General features: G+C 40.4%; 1 protein-coding gene across 1 annotated transcript; it reads right to left on the bottom strand.

The window, feature by feature from the left end:
• Nucleotides 1-2,192: 2,192 nt before the first annotated feature.
• EIF2S2 (eukaryotic translation initiation factor 2 subunit beta) lies at nt 2,193-20,710 on the bottom strand. Its single transcript, XM_057702580.1, has 9 exons — nt 20,532-20,710; nt 14,814-14,991; nt 13,140-13,243; nt 9,491-9,626; nt 8,684-8,784; nt 7,908-8,056; nt 5,823-5,879; nt 3,302-3,387; nt 2,193-2,663 (listed from the first exon to the last, which is right to left on the bottom strand). Exons 1-9 carry the CDS (start codon nt 20,544-20,546, stop codon nt 2,488-2,490), a joined length of 1,002 nt encoding a protein of 333 aa, XP_057558563.1. The 5' UTR covers nt 20,547-20,710; the 3' UTR covers nt 2,193-2,487.
• Between the last annotated feature and the right edge of the window lie 143 nt (nt 20,711-20,853).

Here is a 20,853-nt window from a genome sequence, read left to right as displayed (position 1 = left end):
AGGGCCTCACACACACCACAGCAGTACTTCTTCCAGGCTGCCCAGCCCAGCATTTTTTCTGAACACTCAGCCTGCAAACTGTTGGGGGGAGAATGGGCTATAAAAGTCTGCATATTCTAGGTTCCTCTTAAAGAAACTCAAATACTGGGAACACCTCCTACGACTTAAAACCCATAAGGTAGGCACTGCTTGCTCTAGGCATGGGGATACATCAGTGAACTCTGCTCTTAGCACTTACCGTGGCCTGAGGGGAAACAATAGTTTACATGCAGTGGGCAGGGGCTGCTGAAGTGTAGTGAGCTAGGAGATCTTAGGAAAAGGTTAAGTTTTTCTGTAGGTGAGGCTGGGGACAGGTATGGGGTGAAGACTAGAGAAGTAACTGCAAGTTTATGTGCTTAGGAAAATGCACATCGGCGTACAAAAGACTTTACTTAGGCAGTCATGGAACATGTTTATCTAGTCTCAAACTCTTCTTTACCATGGAGCCCCCGGAGCCCCCCTTCCCCACCCCACCCCACCCCACCCCACAGCATAATTAGGAACACTCTTCAACACTGTTTCCCAAGTGTTTGGAAATGGTAGTCTGGTTCCCTTATAACCAGAACATGGCTCTTGATCAGATATCCTCAACGGCCTTTGTTTTGTCACTCCATAAAAGGTTCCTTCCAGCTGAGCTGTGGTTGGTGTGAGTAGTATAGTAGACCGGAGAGGGGCTGTGCATGGGTAACCTAGGGCAACCCGTCATTTTGAGTGGGTCTGCTACAGTCAATCCAATTTTAACCAAACAGTACCTCAACTGGACTATCTCAAAGAAGTTAGGATCAGTCTAGAGAATCTGTTTTGAGAATGGAGTTAAAAACTGGGGTTGAAATTGCCAACAACACTGTGCCAACCTGTCACCAAACTGTAAAGTCCCGTGTCTCCCCGCTAAAGAAATGAACAAAACACACATATATATGCACAAAAGCGCTAATTACACAAGAGGCACTGATCCTTGCTTTATTCACGCAGTAACATCTGACATTGGGAATTGTGTGGATATAGATACAAAAGAATGAAGATGAAATCATAAACAGCAGTTGAGTTCATCAGGGCAGTGGTGGCAGCTCAGCCAGTGTATAGTCCCCTTAGGACCTACTGGGTTGAGGGAATGCTCTGTCCCCTCCACCACTTCTTGGCCAAGGTGCTTTACAACACTTAGCCTATACTTTAAAGTTAAGGGTCACAGTGATTAAAAAACAACATAGTCAAGACATTCAAGGCTGAGCGACTGCTCCTGGAATAGCCTGGCAACAAGAAAGAGAGGAGCAGCATCATGCCCTTACCCTCGGCAAGTGCGTGCAAGGCCGCAGACCGCAACAGACACGTAAGACCATCTTTTCCCCTGTGCTCAGTAGAGCGTTTTGGCCAAAACCACAGAAGGCAGAACCAGGAGGCCCCCAAAGCACCACACGAGCAGCATCACCTCTTGGTTTCTCATGATCACATTCAAAAGCTACTTTAATACAGAAAATAGAAGAAAGCATTTGTGATGGGCCCTTTTCAAACCTAGAATACAAGTTGGGGAGGAAAAAAAAGTTTCCTCTAATATCATGGTTTGGACTCTCTCAAGAGTTCTACTGCACGTGCCATACCACTCCCTCACCAACAGATGCCCAACTGGGGTTTTTCTTGGTGTGCCAGTTACAAGACACACTCAAAGGCTATATCTCTAAGCTTCTCTTAGTGGCCAATAAGGAAGAAAATCCTAAGGAAGGTATTGGGTTGGCCAAAAAGTTCATTCGGGTTTTTCTTTACCATCTTACGGAAAAATCTGAACGAATTTTTTGGCTAACCCAATACTTAGCACCTTGTATTCTTTCGTGTGGTAAGTAACAGCTGGAGGACTTAGCAGTGAGGTAGTGGCAACAATCCTCACATAATGAGAAGAATTCAAGTCTATATTAATCATTCTCCGGACACTGAAAAACAGGCTGTCCTCCCAGACCTCATGCTCCAGCCACCCTCTCACGTGAAGCTGTGTCTGCTTCAGGTATCCCGAGAAGCTGAGAAGGAAAAACGCAGCTGAAGTTTCTCAGGACAAGGATACAGAGACCTCACTAGAGCCCAGGCACAAACTGTTTTTGCTGAATTCATCAAGCATAATTTTTTTTATAGAAAAGAAAACTGAAGGACAAACCAAATTGAAAGAATCACTGTTATAATAACTTTAATTTATCTTGCATTTTACAGAAGTCTATGAACGATTTTAAAAAAGCACCGCCTTACCCCATCATGTTTCTCTGACAGTTGTTAAAGTAGGCAATGAGTATGTCAACAGCTTGAGCAACGGCATCTTGCAAGAATTTCAGACCAACCAGCCACACGCCAAAGAACTTGGCAGCTTTTCTATCTTGTTTTTAATACAGTGGTATGTCCACTCTGATGGTAAACCTGTCCAGCCAAATCTCCACAACACACTTCGCAAAATCAGTGGTGATTAGCAAATTAGTTAGCTTTGGCACGGAGCTGTGCTCGCTTGCCCGTGACAGCCTGGAAGCCAGTTTTGATGCTGGCAACAGAGCATCGAGAATGACAAGTTTCACACTGTAAGAAATAGAGTCGGGTGTCCTTTTGCAGGATTGTGTCCGGTGATCGGCACGTGTGACAGGTGACATATTCCTCTGCAGGAAAAAGCAACATAAAGAATTACCTAGTAGCCACAGTGGGCCAGAAGCTTCTTTCCTCTGAAACACATCTATGACCCCAAGCCCACGCTGGCACCCAAACCAGGAAAGCTTAGCTTAGTTACACTTAGCTATTCTAGGGGTAAGAAAACACAAGCTATCTGATGTGATGCTTCAGGTACTTAACAATGGGTTGAAAAAAAGACTCCAAATGTCCAAAGAAGCTTTGATGCTTGCCAGATGCCTACTCCTGGCTGTGTCTACAGGAGAGCCCCTCACAGAGAACTTACTAGCTTTCTTAGGTGGGAACAGATCTGCCAATTTTAAGTGATTAGAAAGGTGGTAACGAAACTGGGTCAGGCCAGGTCTGAATGCCTACAGATCTCTCTGACTTCAGCCTGGAACCAACCAGCAGCTTTGATCAGCTGGGTTGTCTTAAGAAATCCAGATCCCTCCCCCTGACCCCTAATCAGCCACCAAGAGCCACCTTCCACCCCAGCTCCCCACCACTATCATTTTCCCTAATCTTCTAAGGCTAGCCTTTCCAGCTTCATTAAAAACCAATGGCTATTCCCCAAAATATTTCAGCCCAGTGAGAACATTTCAGAGTGATGTGTTAAAAATTGTAAACTTACTGATATATCTTCTCAAAACATTTTCTATCTGTTTCTGTTGGAATCTTCCTTTAATTACAAGTTGGTTATTACCATCTATAGAACCACTGTGAAAGAAAACAAAAATATCTCCATTATTGTTTGTTCCTATAAGGAATCAAATTCCAGGACCTTTACATTTAATGAATTTAAAATATATTCAACGGCACAGAATAAGTTCAAGGAGCAGTACTATCTAGTTTCTCAAATTTATTTTTAATTAAGTAGTTGGTGCCTGATGACCTATACTTATCTCCTACGTTAAATTCAATTTTCAATTAATTCTCTAGCAACAAATCTGATTTGTAATTGATTTTAGGTCCAAAACAAATTGATTCCTTAACTGTCTGTGTAATGACCCATTCACCCAACAAAGGACAATGATACTTTTACTGAATGCATACTATATAGGCAAAGCAGTAAGATGAGGTGTAAGTATAAAAAATATGAAAGGAGCTACAGATATCTTTAAAAATTCCAAGACCAGACTTCCCTGGTGGCGCAGTGGTTAGGAATCCGCCTGCCAATGCAGGGGACACGGGTTCAATCCCTGCCCCAGGAAGACCCCACATGCCATGGAGCAACTAAGCCTGTGAGTCACAACTACTGAGCCTGCGCTCTAGAGCCCATAAGCCACAACTATTGAGCCCATGTCCCGCAACTACTGAAGCCCACGAGCCTAGAGCCCATGCTCCGCATCAAGAGAAGCCACCACAATGAAGAGACTGTGCACCACAACAAAGAGTAGCCCCCACTCACCGCAACTAGAGAAAGCCCGTGCACAGCAACAAAGACCCAACACAGCCAATAAAAATAAATTTACTTAAAAAAAAAATTTCCAAGACCAAATCTTTTGATTCAGATACATATAGTTGATGAAAATGTTCTAAAATTGTGGTGATGGTTAACTATGTGAACAAATTAGAAACCACTGGATTGTATACATTTAAATGTATCTATAAAGCTGTTACAACCCTCCCCAAAAAATACAGTTGAAATCACAGGCCTCATATTGTCAGTAGTGCTTAAAGAGAAACTTTTTGAAAAGAAGTTGCTCACAAGTACTTTTGAGAAAGCAAAGCTCTGGGCTAGACATCATTTGTTCATAAGAATCATTGAAGTGAAGTAACAAAATTCATCAGCCAAGCAGCATTAAATTTATATTTGTTCTATATCTTATAATAAAACTGACTTCTGCAAGAACCTCTCCTGTGATTCTCCTATAACTATTAGAGTTTATTATCATCCTCCATGAACTGCAACTCTTAATGTCCAGGCTACAGTGATCCCAATGCTTGATGTAGGAATTTGTTTTCATACACTGTCAAAAGAAACTGAATTTTCTCAACAACCCTATAATATTTAGCCTACTGACCATAAGTTCACTGGTCACAACTTGTTATAATTTACCTCACCTCTACAAAAACTATAAATTATTCTGAGAAGTAGGAAAAACACTGCTACCTTTTACTTCTTCATAAGTTTATGAAGTTAAAAACGATTATAACAAATTTACATTTAAAATACAATGCTTCCACAACACAGCCCACATATCTACCACTGGTCAAGTAAATTACACCTTAACCCCACAGCAAATACAGCCAATTCCAACAAACTGAGTTTCAAGAGAACAGAACACCTAAGTTATCTCTGTATTGCCAGCAAGGCACAGGATTAAGGCTTTTAAGATTTAAGACTTCAAGCTCCCAAGAAAGGCAGACCTGAGTTTACATCTTGATTGCAATTAACTAGCTATGTGACCAACTATACAACTTCACTTCACCAAACCTGTTTCAAAGGTGTAAAACAGGAGTAACATTAATTTCTACTAACAGTTCACGGAACTGTTGTAAAGATTGAGATGGTACCCAAAAAAGTGCTTGGCATACAATGGCGCTCGCTCAGTGTGTCAGTCATATTTATTATACCCTAATTCTACATTACTTATTTTTAAAGGGACATTCAGCTTCCTAGCACTTATGGCCAAACTCACTGGGATGGGGTGTCTTCAACAGGTGAGCCCTAAAGTCAGGGAAGTAACTATTTAATTATGGATCCCTGTTTCAATATTTCTCCCATACCGCTCATTAATTTATAAGCTATACTTCATCAACAGCCTGTTTACAATTTAGAAGTTAAATTCTGTGCTAAGAAAATGGCTTCCTCTGAAATCTGGTATTTGTTCCATAAAAAGACCCAAGAATTCCAATTAATAACAGGAAATTCTATAGACATGACAGAGCCATGGTGCTCACTCTGGTATACCAACAGGCCCGTTCACAGATGAGTCACTGAGAACCTTGTTTCCTATTCCCAAATAACAAACCTCTTCCGTAGAAACGAACAAGTTTTTCTCCTTCACTGCCCTAAAAGTTCTTCTGACAATAAGGTGATTTTTTTTTTTCTAAGCGTGCTACATATCTTTTCAAGTTAAGAGAAGTTCTTATGAAATGTCCATTAATACTCTAAGTAACTATATATAAATGTGAATATAGTTTCTTACCTTGTACCCAATTCAGCCAATAAAAATGCAAGGAGATGCTTGGGCTGACGATGTAATCTAAAAGAAAGTGAAAGAACATAAAACCTTATCTTTCATGGAAATCTAACCAAACTTCTGAAAACCTCACCCTGTTCACTGTTTTAATTTGTTATTACTCAACTGTTAGGTGAATTTTAGCACAGTTCATCAAACTCTGAAATGAAGATAAAGATGATACCATTTGTTTACATTTCAAAGCCCACAAAACAATATTACATTTTATTTACAAATATATACACATTGGTAAATGTCTATAAACATGGATAGGAAAGGTAAATACCAACTTTAGAGGATAACACCTTTTTCTAGGAAGGAAGGTAAAAGGGATCAGAAAGAGATATAAAGATGGTCTTAAATTGTAACTGTAAAGCCCTCTTTTTAAAGAAGCAAAAAGATCTGAAGCATGTGTCAAAAGGTCAAAATACACCAAATCAAGGCAATGAAAACTTGGGTATTTGTTATGCTAATTCCTGAACATTTCCTGTTTGAAATTTTTTATTTAAAAAGAAGTATTTTATGGCAGCACAACAGCAGAAAATTTGAAACAGCTAAAATATTCACCAGCTGGGAAGTGGTTAAACAAATTACGGTACATCCATTCTATCCTGCTTTTAAAATAATACAGGTCTCTGATACAAAAAAACAAAAAGATGTATACACATAAAATGAAAAAAGCAAACATAGAGCAAGGCTGCTCAGTATTTTCACTTTTTAGTTCTATTCGCCTGGCACTGTTGGAGCTTGTTCCAATAACTAGGTAGTACTATTACAGTAAGTTACTTTTTCCCCAGAAATGTAGTACGTAAGTGTTGGTGAAAATATAATTAAACAGGGAGGCACTTACACTGCTAGTGGGAGTATAAACTGGTATAGGCTGGTTGGAAAGCAACTTGCCAGTGTTTGCCATAAAAACGACCATTCCTTTTAACTAGGCAATTCCATTTTGGGAATTCTTGCCCTAAGGCTCTATTCTGAGTTCTGCCAAGATACATGTATAAGGATGTTCCCTGAAGCTCTGCCTCTGATAATGAAAAATTGGGAGCAACCATGTCTGACTAAGGAACTGTCAGAATATGCTGTATAACTCCTAAAAACATTTACAAAGACTATTTAATGATATGGGTAAAAAATTCGCAATATATTAAGAGAAAAATATGTTAAGAACCAGTATAATACCAATTTATTTTAAAGTATTTAGATGCATAAAAGTAGCTAAACATAAAAATAGTAAACTATGATTACCTATCTCTTAATTGTGGACTTACAAATGACTTTTCATTTTCTTTATGTTTTCTAATTTTCCTATTATAAGCATATACTACTATTGCCATCAGCAAAAAAGTCTAAAACCTTTTAAGCCATGCCTAAGCAATGAAAACAAGTGGTTACTCTGGGCAGGGAATTTTTAGTGATTATATTTTCTTTGTTTACCACTGTTTTCCCTTTTATCTGCAACAAGCATGTATCACTTATGAAACTGAAGAACAAACAGGAGATAAGGTCAGTTGCCCTAAGGAACCTGCCAGAAAAGGTGTAGCTGAGGAGCTGTGAGAAGAGCCAGGCCCAGACAGTGACCTGGGGGTGAGAATGCGATGATAGTTAAAAAAGTTGAAATTTCATCAACTTGTCTTGGCAATAACCATCCAAGAAAGCAGCACATTAAATTTAGATGCTTTCCCAAAGCTCACTGCTTGTACTTGCTCAGCAGACCCACCCCAGCCTGATGAGTTTTTCCACCTCCCTGGGCTCCCCAGGCTCCTGTCTAAGGACTACATTCAGCCTCCTGACTCTGCACTCCATCTGGTTAGGATCCTGTCAAGAAACAGCATGAGTTGGCTTCTCTCACTTCTGGATGCCTAATAAAACAAGCCTGAAGACCTATGAACTGAAAGAACTGATGGACTTTAACTGTGACCTTCCTTTATCCAACCCTGACACCTGTGCAATCTCTCTCTCTACCTGTAATAAAGTCCACAATAAGGATATTTAACATATACTTCACTGAGAATCTGGCATTTGGGATAGACTCTGCATTAACCAACTTACAGTTTACAGATATCTGTAAAGTTGACAAAAGAAGTTTTCTTGGTTCCTACTCGGACAACCTGTGGAGGTTTCATGACAAACTTCCTTTTCTCTCCAGCAACCATATCTGGGTTCTTTTCCCTCATGATGTTGAACACTCGATTCAGTAGCTATAGAGATAAAGTGGTATTCATGTACAGTCTTATGAACAGCAGGAGTATAAAGTTCCCACTTGAGTCACTGTGCTTTTCCTTTAAGCATAACAAACTTTACTTTTTACTAAATGTACACATACATCACATGTTCTGGGAGCTCCTTAAAGGCAAGACTCGATCTTTAACCAGGAACTGGTCCACTATGGACACTAAACAGTTACCTGTTCATAGTTAAAGGAATGAATGAGCCTCCACTAATTCTACTGTTTCTGTGGGAAAGTATATGGTACATGGAAAAGTAAAATTCAGACTACCCTGAACAAGCAAATTCCAGCCTACCCTGGCCCCATATTAGCCACTCCCTCTCCCTACTGTCCTCTTCCAGTGGGGCTCCAATGATCTCAGAAGTTCATGGATTCAGATGAAACAGTTAGTACAATAATAATGACTGCCACATTGTAGACAGCCTGTCCCATACATTGGCATCAGGCAGTGCTGTGCATTGGCTCTGTGACCTCTCTGGGTCTGTTCCGTTATCTACCTGTACTTCAATGGGCCTTTCAATTCAGGGAACATTTATCCTGCTTTTGTTTGAGTTTCAGTGAACAGTTTAGCCCCCCTGCAAAACAGAATCTGTCTTACCTCCTCATATGTGTAGTCTCTTTCTGAGCCTGCCCAAGCAGGGCCTGTCTGGTTACTGAATGAGATACCATCATCTTTTTTGCTGTCTTCATCTTCTAAAGCTACAGATAACAAAAGACTGTAAGAATGAGGGGTAGAGCCTGATACAGTAACAAAAAGGGGAGAGGGGAGAAGCAGATCTAGAGAAAGGAAAGCTTCAAAGACATTTGTCTTCCTTCCCACAACTGCATTCTTGGCAGTCTCAAGCATAAAGGCATCAAGGCTCACAAATAACCCCATATTCCTTAGGGGGAATGATATGATTTTCATAAACCACCCTTAATAGAGATCTCTCTAATTAGGAATTTGTGGTAATACAGACATATTGAACTGTTTCTTGATTTAACAAACATAAGATAAAATAATGCACTGGGATAATTAGAGGAAAAAAATGTCCAATTGTTTTGAAACACTTAAGAAACATACATCCATAAAAACCCATCTGCTGACTATACTAAAGCTATAGCATTTAGAAGCTAATAAACAGCACTTTTAACAAAACAGTAAAAAAAAAAAATTTATATTATTTAAAATTCAGTTATAGTTATTGTCCCAACAGTCTAAATCAGTATGTTTTAACATAATCACAATTGCCAAGTTCCTCCCCCATGAAATCTTTTAAACTGTCATTATCAAGTTAGATTCTGTTTCCTTTTAGCTCCCATTATTAGGCAGTGGAAATAAGGGGCAAGAAAAAATAAATAAGGAAAGAGACTAGCCCAAAGGCTTGGGTAGACTAGAAATGAGCTGTTAAGCCCCCAATATTACCTTCATCCTTCTCTAGTATTTCATCCTCATCTGGGAACTTGACATTCTTCTTTTTCTTCTTTTTATTGCCAAGCATAATGTCAAGGTCATCCTCTGGTTCAGCTGGTTCTTGAACATCACTTTCAATCTTAAGGTCCTAAGAAAGTGAGATAAGAGTCTCAACATTTTGCTACTAGGATTATTATTATTATTTTTAAATGACATGGGCTGACATGGTTTTGGAGGAAAAAAGATATTAAATATTCAAGACTGAAGTTACAGATCAGATATCTCTCTCACAGGTGAACCAAACTGGTTAAGAGTCTGTCGTTTAAACTGGAAAATTTTCAAGACACTTCTGTGGGATCTTTTCCTTTCTTTTATATATCAGCCTTGGGATCTTGTAATTATTGTCCATGTTTTTTTTGTTTTGTTTTGTTTTTTAAATATTTATTTATTTATTTGGCTGCATCAGGTCTTAGTTGTGGCATGCAAGATCTTTCATTCAGGCACAGGCTCCTCGTGGCACGCAAGCTTCTCCAGTTGCGGCTTCAGGCTTCTCTCTAGTTGTGGCGTGCAGGCTCCAGAGCGCGTGGGCTCAGTAGTTGCAGCGGGCAGGCTTAGCTGCCCCACGGCATGTGGGATCTCGATTCCCTGACCAGGGATCAAACTGCTCCCCTGCATTGAAAGGCAGATTCTTAACCACTGGACCACCAGTGAAGTCCCTGTTCATGTTTTTAAACCAGGCCACTGTCAGAATCAAAGAAACAAAGATTCTTAAATCTTTTCACTGACAATCTTCAGCATGAATGGGGTTCAGGAATATTTTAAATAAGTTTCTAAGTATTCTGATGCAATTAGGGGGAGGATTTTTTTCCTCCTGACACCAAATACGTGATGTTTTTCCACACCAGTTCTCCAACTCTCTGACACTAACTAGGTGACCTGCAATTCAATGCAGTTCTAACACTATCCAGAGTTAGTGACAAACTCCATGGGTTTAAGGGCTCAGTCCCATAAGACCGCCTTCACTTCAGAGGCCAGTTGCAAGTACAAAGTCCCCAGGTTTCCCACACATGTCCTACTTCAAATTCAGAGGTTCCCACACACCCCTGGTTCAATAATTTGCTAGAAAGACTCAAAGAACTCAGGAAAACACTTAACTATTACTATATTATGTATATACACAATATTATAAAGGACATACTCAGAAGACAGCCAAATGGAAGACAAGCACAGAGCAAGGAAAGGGAGGCAGGAGTGTAGTGCTTCCATGCCCTCTCTAAGTATACTACTCTCCCAACACCCCACTGTAGTCACCAACCCTGAAGCTCTCCAAACCCCACTGTTTAGGGGTTTTCTATGGAGCCCATCCATGAAAGGTTTTTTAATGGAGACTTCATTATGTAGGCATGACTGATGAAATCACTGGCTCTTGGTGACTGAACTCATATCCAGAGATTCCTAGAGTCTTAGGAGCTGTGTGCCAGGAACCCGGGACAAAGACCAAATATTTTTTTATTATTCCACAGCCAGCCTGGCACCAGACTCTGAGGAGGTCGTTGGGCATCACTTCAATAGATGAAATCATGAAAGAGGGAAAAGGCAGAACCCATGGAGAATTAGAGTCACATGATGAATGGATAGAGACAAGGTAAAAGCTTGATCCCAAGATTAGCTGCTATAGTCATGGATGTAAATAGGGCACAATGTTGAAATGAGACATAAAAACCCCAGAAGAGCAGGAAGGGCCAGTCTCAGTCTCTAGCCTTCTAATCTCACCTCCTTTCACCAGTGTATCCAACTCCCTACCCTGAAGTGTGCTGTCAACATTACCTATCAGTATCTATTTTTGTGCACCTACATCCTGAACTACTCTGTAAATGGTATAGTAATTTTAGAAAACTAATCAGCTGAAAAGTTGGAATAGCCGGGAGTAAATGAAGCTCAGCCTTGAGATGCCAAATCCAGCTGTGTAGCCTCAGTGCCACATCTGACCATCAAAGACTGATGAGCCCATGTGTATTAGCTGGATAACACTAGATAAGAAACCAGATATTAACCTAGTCTCTAAGATAACAGTCAGTAAATGAGAAACTTAGATATGCTAAATAAAAATTAGCACACACCAGCCTCCTTCCAGTCCTATGCTATTATTTATTTTATCCCAGTAAGATCTACTTCCAACCTGAGGCTAAGACCCAGTGAAAGGTAGAGAGCAGCACAAAGTATTTTTCAACATTTTTCAAAAGCCCTGTGGTGGTCTGAAAATTCAGGAGGGGAGTAACCCAAGATCTTAAAAACACTTCAGCCTCAAGTTAATGTCCATGCCTTGCCTGATAAGGGTACTTGTAACCTCTTACGTTATGACTTCAGTAGCAGAGAAAAAAGTAAAGCACTAAATTAGAGCTTATAAGTGACTCTTCAGGACAAAAGCTACTAGAGAAATTTGTTAACCAAAACTTTCTGTGGCACATCTCTGATGTATCACCTTGTTACCCAGGATATTTATACCTCATTTGATTAGTAAAATCTGAGCATTTGTCAGTTTCCCTATAATAGTAGGAAGAGAAGAGAATCACCAAACAGGGAGAGAGGAGGATAAATCCAAGTGAAATCATCTCGTTCTAGAGAATTCTGCATTATCCCTGAATATCCAAAAACAGGAGAAACACCTTGTTCGTTTTAGTACCCTAACAATTAGCACACAGTGCCTGATTCACTGTCATCACTAATACATATTTGTTGAATTAACCAAGTCATTAAAATTTTGACACTGTTCTCAAAGTTCAAAGAATTACTGCTATGTGTGGGATACACCTTTTTTACTTGAGTTTGAGCAAATAATTTACTGAAGAAAAACTGGGGTAGAGGGCACAAAAGGGGACAACTTAGTGCATGTGTATTCTCACTTTTGCTCTTTCTCTCTCTGTGTATACATAAAATTGCTATCATCCTGGGTTTTATAAGTAGATGTGTGAACTCTACCCAAGATTCCTGGACAGGGTCTTTAAAACAGTAGCTCTAAGTAAGGAAAGAACACTTTTAGCTCCTTCCTCCATCCATCCTCCTATTCATCTACCTACCCACCCATCCTTCTACCCCTTGTTCAAAATAATTCTGAGATATCTGTATTAGTTATCAATCCAATAATAAGACAATTACAGGGCCCCAAGTTCCTACAAGATCTGAGAACTCCATAAAACCTGAGTGCTCTGGTTCTCCTACAGGCCATAAAATCATCAGCCACCAACCACCACAGGCTGGGGTTCATTCTTTGCTGCTCAGAGGTATACACGTAAATTTGTGTATCCTCAACATGCTACCAAAATTTAACAGAAGAAATCTGCTCTGGAATATTTGCGCTACAGGATTTCTTACAGAAGTATCTCTCCTCAGCCAATCTCAGTATGATTAATGACAAGTGGCATTTTGTAATCATCTTAATGACACACAATACAATGTGTAAAACCTAAATTTACATTCCTTTGAACCATAATCCCTTTAAGATACCTAGTCAGACAAAATCCGAAGAAAATGACCTTAACAGTGGTAAACAAATACTTAATAACAAAAGCAAAACTAATAAGAGACAAAGAGGGAGAAACATCAGCTATTAGCAAACCTTTCAAGAGGTCAAATTTTACCTTCAATAAGAAAGCAATACTACCTTTACACCTTCTTCAGCTTCATCAATATCAAATATCTTTTTTGTCTTTTTCTTCTTCTTCTTCTGATTAAAGAAGTTCAAGTCATCTAGATCATCAGAAGCATCTAAAAAGACAGATAATTGAGATTATCAATTATTAACAAATAGCAGAAGGCAAAGCATTTAATTATGAGATAAGCCAATGTTTCGGCTATTAATCAAGTCACCAGAATAGAGAGACTGGTATTAATTAGCACAGTAATTCCTCCATAACCACAAAGGTTGTGGTTCTGAAAACACAATGGCAGGTCAACTCAAAGTTTTTTTTAAAAAATCTGGTTAGGGGACCATGTTGGGAATATTTATTTAGTAATCTAACCATAGGATGCCTCATTGTTCCCAAGACAAAGTCAGGGTTCTAACATAATTTCCAAGGCTCTCCAGCTTTCTCTTTACTTCTGCCTACTCTCTCATCTCCCACACCTTAATTCCTAGTTTCAGCTCAATTGAACTACCTCCACTTCTTAGTGCAGTGTGTATGGTCTCTCACCTTCAAGCCTCCCTATGGGCCCTCCCACATAGCTCTTACCTTTATCTCACAGGATCTTTGTTAGAAGTTACTTCCACCAAGAAGTCTTCTCTAAGCCAATTGGATTAGGTATCCCCTAGGTGCTTTGATAGTACCTTCTGTCATTTCAACAGAGGTGTTTACCAGCTGCTTGTCTATCTCCCAATGAGATACTAAGGGACTATGCCTTTCTCACCTAAATCCTAGTGCCTAGCTTAACAAGTTATTCAATCAATCAATTAATCAACAAAGGGCCTTATAAAGTATTTCATGTTCATTAAAATGAGGCTACAATATGAATAAAATGAAATTTTATCCACCATTAGTGAGTAATAGTGGGTTTAGTTCACTAAGTTTTCAATTTGTTCTGCCCTATTGTACACTAGGAATATTTTAAAATGCCCTTACTACAGTTTTTCAAGGAGCTATTTATGAATTAATTGTAGATTAATAAAAGAATGATTTACTTTCCAAATTTGTTTTAAACATGTACAAGATGCTTAGCACATGGCAGATGCTCAATGAATATCAGTTTCCTCTATCCCTATTACAGTATCTTCTATTCAACAGACATAAATATGTTTACTAAATCACTTATTTCTAATCGTCAAATGGTGTCTATGTTAGAGCACAAGAGTGAATAACTAATGCTGGTGTCTAAACCCAGACATTTTAGACCGTAATTCTGACCTCTTCTATATACATGGGTGAGTGAGAAATTATCCGCACTCTGGCTTTAGAATTTATATAAGTTTTAATATAACCAGAGTATGGATAATTTTTGACTCACCCTAGTATTTTCAAACTTGTTAAGACACAGAACTATCTATCTTGGTCCTATTTCTTTCTGCCTAAACTCAAATACAACCACCATTAAAACTGGAAAAGAGACTGCCCAACAGGCTAGGCTGGAAAACCAGCCCTGGAGTGACAAAGTTTTGTCATCTTTGTCTTGTGGATTCAGTGGAATTTTCCCTGAAACAAGTCTATCAGAAATCTGGCAAGGTCCCATGCACACAGACTGTTGATGGCCTCAGCTTCTCACTGTGTGCACAAAATCCAAAACACCGATGAAAGAGAACCAGGTCTCCCAGGACAACAGTGACTCTCTCATGTCTACCACTTACCTTTTTTCCTACTGTCCTCTTCATCGGCTTCTACATCTTTATCCTCAGTTGGCTCTGGCTCCACTTCTTTTGTTTCTGAGGGCTGGGTTTCTTCTGTCTGGGCATCCCCTTCCTCATCCAACATAAAAGGCTTCTTCTTCTTCTTTTTCTTCTTGCTCATAGTAGGATCAAAAATCATCTGTTTAAAAGATAATAAAAAAGAAAAGGGGACCACGTGATTACTTTTAATGATGCTCACATTCCAAGTATGCCATATTCTCAAAAGGCATACTCTTATGACCCAGCAATCTCACTACTGGGCATATACCCAGAGAAAACCATAATCCAAAAAGAAACATGTACCATAATGTTCACTGCAGCACTGTTTACAATATCCAGGACATGGAAGCAACCTAAATGCCCATCAACAGATGAAATGGATAAAGAAGATGTGGCCCATATATACAATGGAATATTACTCAGCCATAAAAAAGAATGAAACTGAGTTATTTGTAATGAGGTAGATAGACCTAGTCTGTCATACAGAGCGAAGTAAGCCAGAAAGACAAAAACAAACACCGTATGCTAACTCATACATATGGAATCTAAAAAATGGTAATGATATGAAATCTAAAAAAAATGGTAATGATGAACCCAGAGACAAAGCAAGAATAAAGATGCAAATGTAGAGAACGGACCTGAGGACACAGGGTGGGGGGCGAAGGGGAAGCTGGGATGCAGTGAGAGAGTAGCACTGACATGTATACACTACCAAATGTAAAATAGATAGCTTGTGGGAAGTTGCTGCATAACATAGGGAGGGTGGGAAGGAGCCGCGGGAGGGAGGGGATATGGGGATATATGTATAAATACAGCTGATTCATTTTGGTGTACCTCAAAAATTGACACAACAGTTTAAAGCAATTATATTCCAATAAAGAGCTTCAAAAAGAAAAAAAAGGCATACGCTTAAAAGAAAAAGAGTATTCAACGCATTAAAGTATCTAAAAGGATTTTACAAAAAAAGAGAAGAAAATCCACGCAACCTTCCTTATACTATTACAAGTTGAGAGAGGGTTCCCCCAAAACATATGTACATGCTTTTAATTTATAAACTCTCACACGATATTAGAATTTAGGAAATTTAGCAAAAACCCATGCTTCACCCCTTGCTTTATGAATGAGAAAACCAATGCCTAGACAAGCCACACATGTTTCATTTAAGGTTGGTAACCTGGGGTTGCTATACCAGGAGACTTGACCTGATTTAAAAAAACAAACAAAAAACCTTAAAAAAATTCTTTATCCTGAAATTCAGACAAACCTTTAAGGAAATCCATCATCAACACTTCATGTAGCAAATATCTACCTGAGTAAAATAAACTTCTATACAACCTTTTACTCTGCTTTTTGTTTCTGGAACATTAAAAAATACACATAAAGCATTTAAAAGCACAAGTCTGGAAACTGACTGAACTCAAATCCTTACTCTGGTTCTTACTTTTTGCCCCAGATAAGTTCTTGCCCTCTCCACACCTCAACTGTAAAATGGAGATCAGAAGCAGGACCAAAACCAAACCTCACAAGGTTATTAGGAGGACTAAATAAATATAAAAGACTTGGCACAGTGTCTGGCACAAAAGTACTCAATAAATGTTAGCAATTATTATAGAATTTATATAATGCTTTACAGTTGACAAAGCATGGTATCTCTTGATTCCTATCACCAAAATTTCATCAACTCAGGGTGATCTAATGTCCAAGACATATTATGAAAATAAAAAAAATTCCCAAGGGATGTCCCTGGTGGTGCAGTGGTTAAGACTCCATGCTCCCAATGCAGGGGGCCCAGGTTTGATCCCTGGTCAGGGAACTAGATCCCACATGCATGCCGCAACTAAGCAGTCTGCCTGCTGCAACTAAGATAGGGTACAACCAAATAAATAAATAAATATTAAAAAAACAAAAACAAAGAACTCCCCAAACTGATTCTGATTAACTTAAATTCCTTTATGTCCCAAATACATCAAGGAAACTGAGCTACACTGAAACCAAACTATGGTCTGTAATAAGGGAGAGTAGTATAGTATCGTCCTCACCTAATAGAGAAGGATCTGCAAGATATTCTGGAAATTGATACAGCCTCATTTCAAAGTTATCCCTTCCTACCTTAAGAAAGCTCTAATTGTATAAGTGAATAATTCCGAAAAGCAGTCAGTCTGAGTAACATAATTTGGCAAACTTAGAGAAGAGGACAGAAGAGTCAGGAGGAAGAAGTTCCCCACTGCTGACCTAATGGGTCTTGGGTCACTGTGCATGGAGTGTTGTAATCTGTTCCAGAGAAGAAGCTATAATTCATCCTCATTCCTGAAATATGGAGATTTAGCAAAAGGACAGACAACACTCCAGGCACTATAAATTTGGTTGTCTGGCAGGGCTTTCAATTCATTTATTGCATTTTTTTTAAGTATCAAGTTCCCTAGAATATTAATTATCTTTTAACCTTATTCAGCAAGACAGACCAAAGATAAGAGGGATTCTGAAATCATCAAAGGACATGCTCACAACTGCCTTGTTATCCTCTGAAAAACATTCATATAGGTCCACAGGGAAACAGTATGGCTGTAGCCTTGTAAAGGGTTATAAACATGCAAGAATTATACACGGAAGTAATTAACATCTCTCTCAATTACTGTCTCTGGATACTTAAGACATATACTCATTGCCTCATTTTATTCACAACACTCAGCAAAACTAGAGTTTAAAAATATGGAAACCAGGAATTCCAAAATAGTGCCCAAAGGAGACTTCCTCCAAACTACATCAGTCCTGACTTTAAAAATGTGGGGTTTTTCTTAAAACTTTCATATCTGACTTAAATTATCACAGTCCAAATGTTCTGTTTATGAAACTAGCTGGGATCTGAGAAGCAAATAGTCACTCACAGTGCACTTATCGAAAGTCACACTCTCTTGAGCTACCTTTTTTTAAGTCTACGATAAAGCCTTCAAAAGAAGTTTTTCTCTTTTCAACTTTCCACACTGAGTTGGGTTGAAGGTAAGGGATACCAGCAAAAAATTACCCCGACAATAGTCTAAAGTGCTTCAGCAAAGTGGAAGCCTACTCCCATCTATCATGCCTTACTCAAGATGACAACTTTAAGGCCACACCACACCCAGAAGGCAGGAGTGAGTTACAAAAGAACCCAGAGAAGCAAGGTGAGCAGAACAAATGTTGTGCGGTCACCTCTAGGTGTTAGGATTGTGGGAGCTTTTGATTTCTTTGTATTCTTCTGTGTTTCGTATACTTCATACAACATACATTCCACTTTTAATCTGTTTCTTTTGTAAAACACCATGTTGTGTGAAAACCCAATGTTCTCATACTTTTTGAATGGGGCCTAGTAATAGGCAATAATCTCGGCTATTGACAGCACTTTAATACCTGTAGATTAGGGAATTTTTCCTCAGAAGGCAGCACTCGTATTTCTAGAATACTGCTTTTTAGAGGTCATGGTTCCACTAGTTTTAAACAGATGTTATGTGAGTTTGGGGCTTACTTGCCAGGTTTAAAAGGAAGTATGTGCAGTTTATGGCAACTATACATTAAAAACTATTAAAAAAAGGAAATGTGAAAAAAGAAATAAACTACTTTTTAATAGTAGGTTCTTTAACCCTCTCTCCTGGCTACCAGGCAGGACTACTTCCACTGTAGGGAGTCCTTGACAGTTTATAAATCATTTCCATATAGAGATTTTCACTTGATCCTTACAAGTCTGTATAGTTGCCAGAAGTTAAGAACTGGCCTAAGAAAACTTATCTATCCAACAGTACTAGAGGAACCAGAACCTGCACACACTTTCAGAGTGGAAGCCAAAGGTGGGATTCTAGTCCCACTAACTTGTGTGATATTGGGCAACTTAACCTCCCTGGGCCCCAATTTCCTGTTTACAAAATGGATCGACAGATCTGAGAAATGCAAGGCTACTTAATACTTTATTGGCTTCCAAAGTTCTCTGCTGGAATGCTGGTTCTGCCATCTATGCTTGACAAAATCCTTTTCACCCTTCAGTAATATTCTATGTCCTTCAACATCTGATCCGACCGCTAAAACTGAACTCTTCAGCCCTATAAATCGCTGTTAATGGCTCTATTTCCATCTCCTGTACCAACTAGTAGTAGATCTCTTAAAACATCTGGAGCACTTTACCACAGAAAACCAAACACAGAATAGCACCCCACAAAACCTTGCACTATACAGGGGCTTTATTTGTTAAAGGTTATGAAAAGCTTAGAAAATGGGTAGAAACAAAAGAAGCATGAGACACTGTCACCCTCAGAACTTTTGAAACACAGTGGCCTAAAGTAATGTCTACCATGACCCCGAAGCAAGAAGCACGTACCTTCCTTAGACAGTTTCTCTCCTAGGAGAGACCCTCTGAGTCACATAAATGGAGACTTGGAATTGTACTACTGGCTCAGCCACTTACTATTTGATCATGGACATTATACAACTCTCTAAAAGCCTCGGTTTTCTCGTTTCTACAAAGGGCATAACAGTAATACCCACCTTGAAGGGTTGTCATGAGAATCAAATGTGAGCTTGGAATCCCCTCCAGAATAAAATCCAAATTCCTTAACTTGGTCTTCAAATCCCTCCATGAACTAGCCACTACCAATATTTCAAAAGGTTAGCTCTAACCAAACTGGATAATATTCTACTCCCTTGCCCTGGATGAGGCCTTTCCACAACTCGAGGAAATTCAAAGCATTTTCAGGGCCTACCTCAAAAGCCAAGGCTCCAAATAGCCTCGAATTTTTCTCTTCCTTCTCTCTAAGGCCCTATCGGTCAAGCACTCGAATGTTTACAGAATTAATTACAAATTCAAGGGGGTTTTTCCGGTGGGGAGAGCTGGCCCGTAAACGGCAGCTGTCCCTGCAGTGTTAATCAATACCAACGGATAGTACCTAAAGTCAATTTTTTTAGCCGCTTGGTTTTAAATAAACTGGGATGAATCTGGCCAACAAGGGATTTGAGGAAACTTGCTGAGGTGCAAGCACGACAGTAGAAAAAGACTCAGGCAGCTTTGCAGTCCGGACTTCCCGCTGACGTCGCTGAGAGCTCTGCTAAGGAAGGCTCAGGGACTCCCGCCCTAAAAACTTTCCGAGAAGGTTAATCACTTTTTCAGGCTGAAGGATCTTTTCCTCTCGTCCTACCCCCCTCGCCCCCTAGTCTTAAAAAAAAAAAAAGATAACGTTCTAGATGAGAACAAGAGTGGATGCCGGACAGGACAAGCTAGCCTGCAAAGTTTTAAACGAGGGCGTTCCACCGGAGCCAAAGACGCTCCTCTCGGCACCACCAGCGCCCAGCTACGGAGAGTTGGAGCTGCCGTCAAATCGAAAGGAATGCACGGGTCGCCAGTCCCAAGTTCGTTCATTTGGGGCATTAACCCGGCATTCGAGCACTCTTCTGGAGGGCGACTCAACGTGCTCTCCATTCCGGAAACGCCGGCCACGGGAGGACGCCGGCCTCAGCGCCGCCGCCCTGAGGAGAGGGGGGCACGGCCAAGCCGCGGCTCCGGAGCCCTCGCCGGCTCTGCCGCTCCGGGTGGCCGAGGCCCGGCTGCCCCACATGGCGGCGGCCGGCCGGCCGCTAGGCCGCAGGCCCAGTCTCCCCCACTGGGGTGGGTCTGGCTCACTGCCTCGGTCCCTAGCCCTAGCGCCAGCCTCAGGCCCTCACCTCGTCCCCGGACATGGCTGCGGCTCGAGTGGGCTCGGCACGGACGGAGAGTCTGACGGGTCAGCCCCAGGCCCCGGCTTCAGCGGCGCTCCTGCCGACACCTCTCCCACCACCGCACTAAGCTCTTGCATCAGCGAAAGGGAACGACACCCCGCCCTCTCCTCCCAAGCTTTAGAAAAGCGCCTGCGCAGAGACTGCTACGGCGCAGGCGCACGGAGAAGCCGACCCAGCGCGCTCCTACTGGCGCGAGTTACCAGGCGACGCCGCGGCGCCAGGCAAGCCGGGACTTGTAGTCCGCCTATAAGAGGCGGGCACTAGCGCA

Source organism: Hippopotamus amphibius, chromosome 12, assembly GCF_030028045.1.
Source record: "Hippopotamus amphibius kiboko isolate mHipAmp2 chromosome 12, mHipAmp2.hap2, whole genome shotgun sequence".
Taxonomy (NCBI): domain Eukaryota; kingdom Metazoa; phylum Chordata; class Mammalia; order Artiodactyla; family Hippopotamidae; genus Hippopotamus; species Hippopotamus amphibius.
This window is presented reverse-complemented; position numbering and strand designations above follow the sequence as displayed.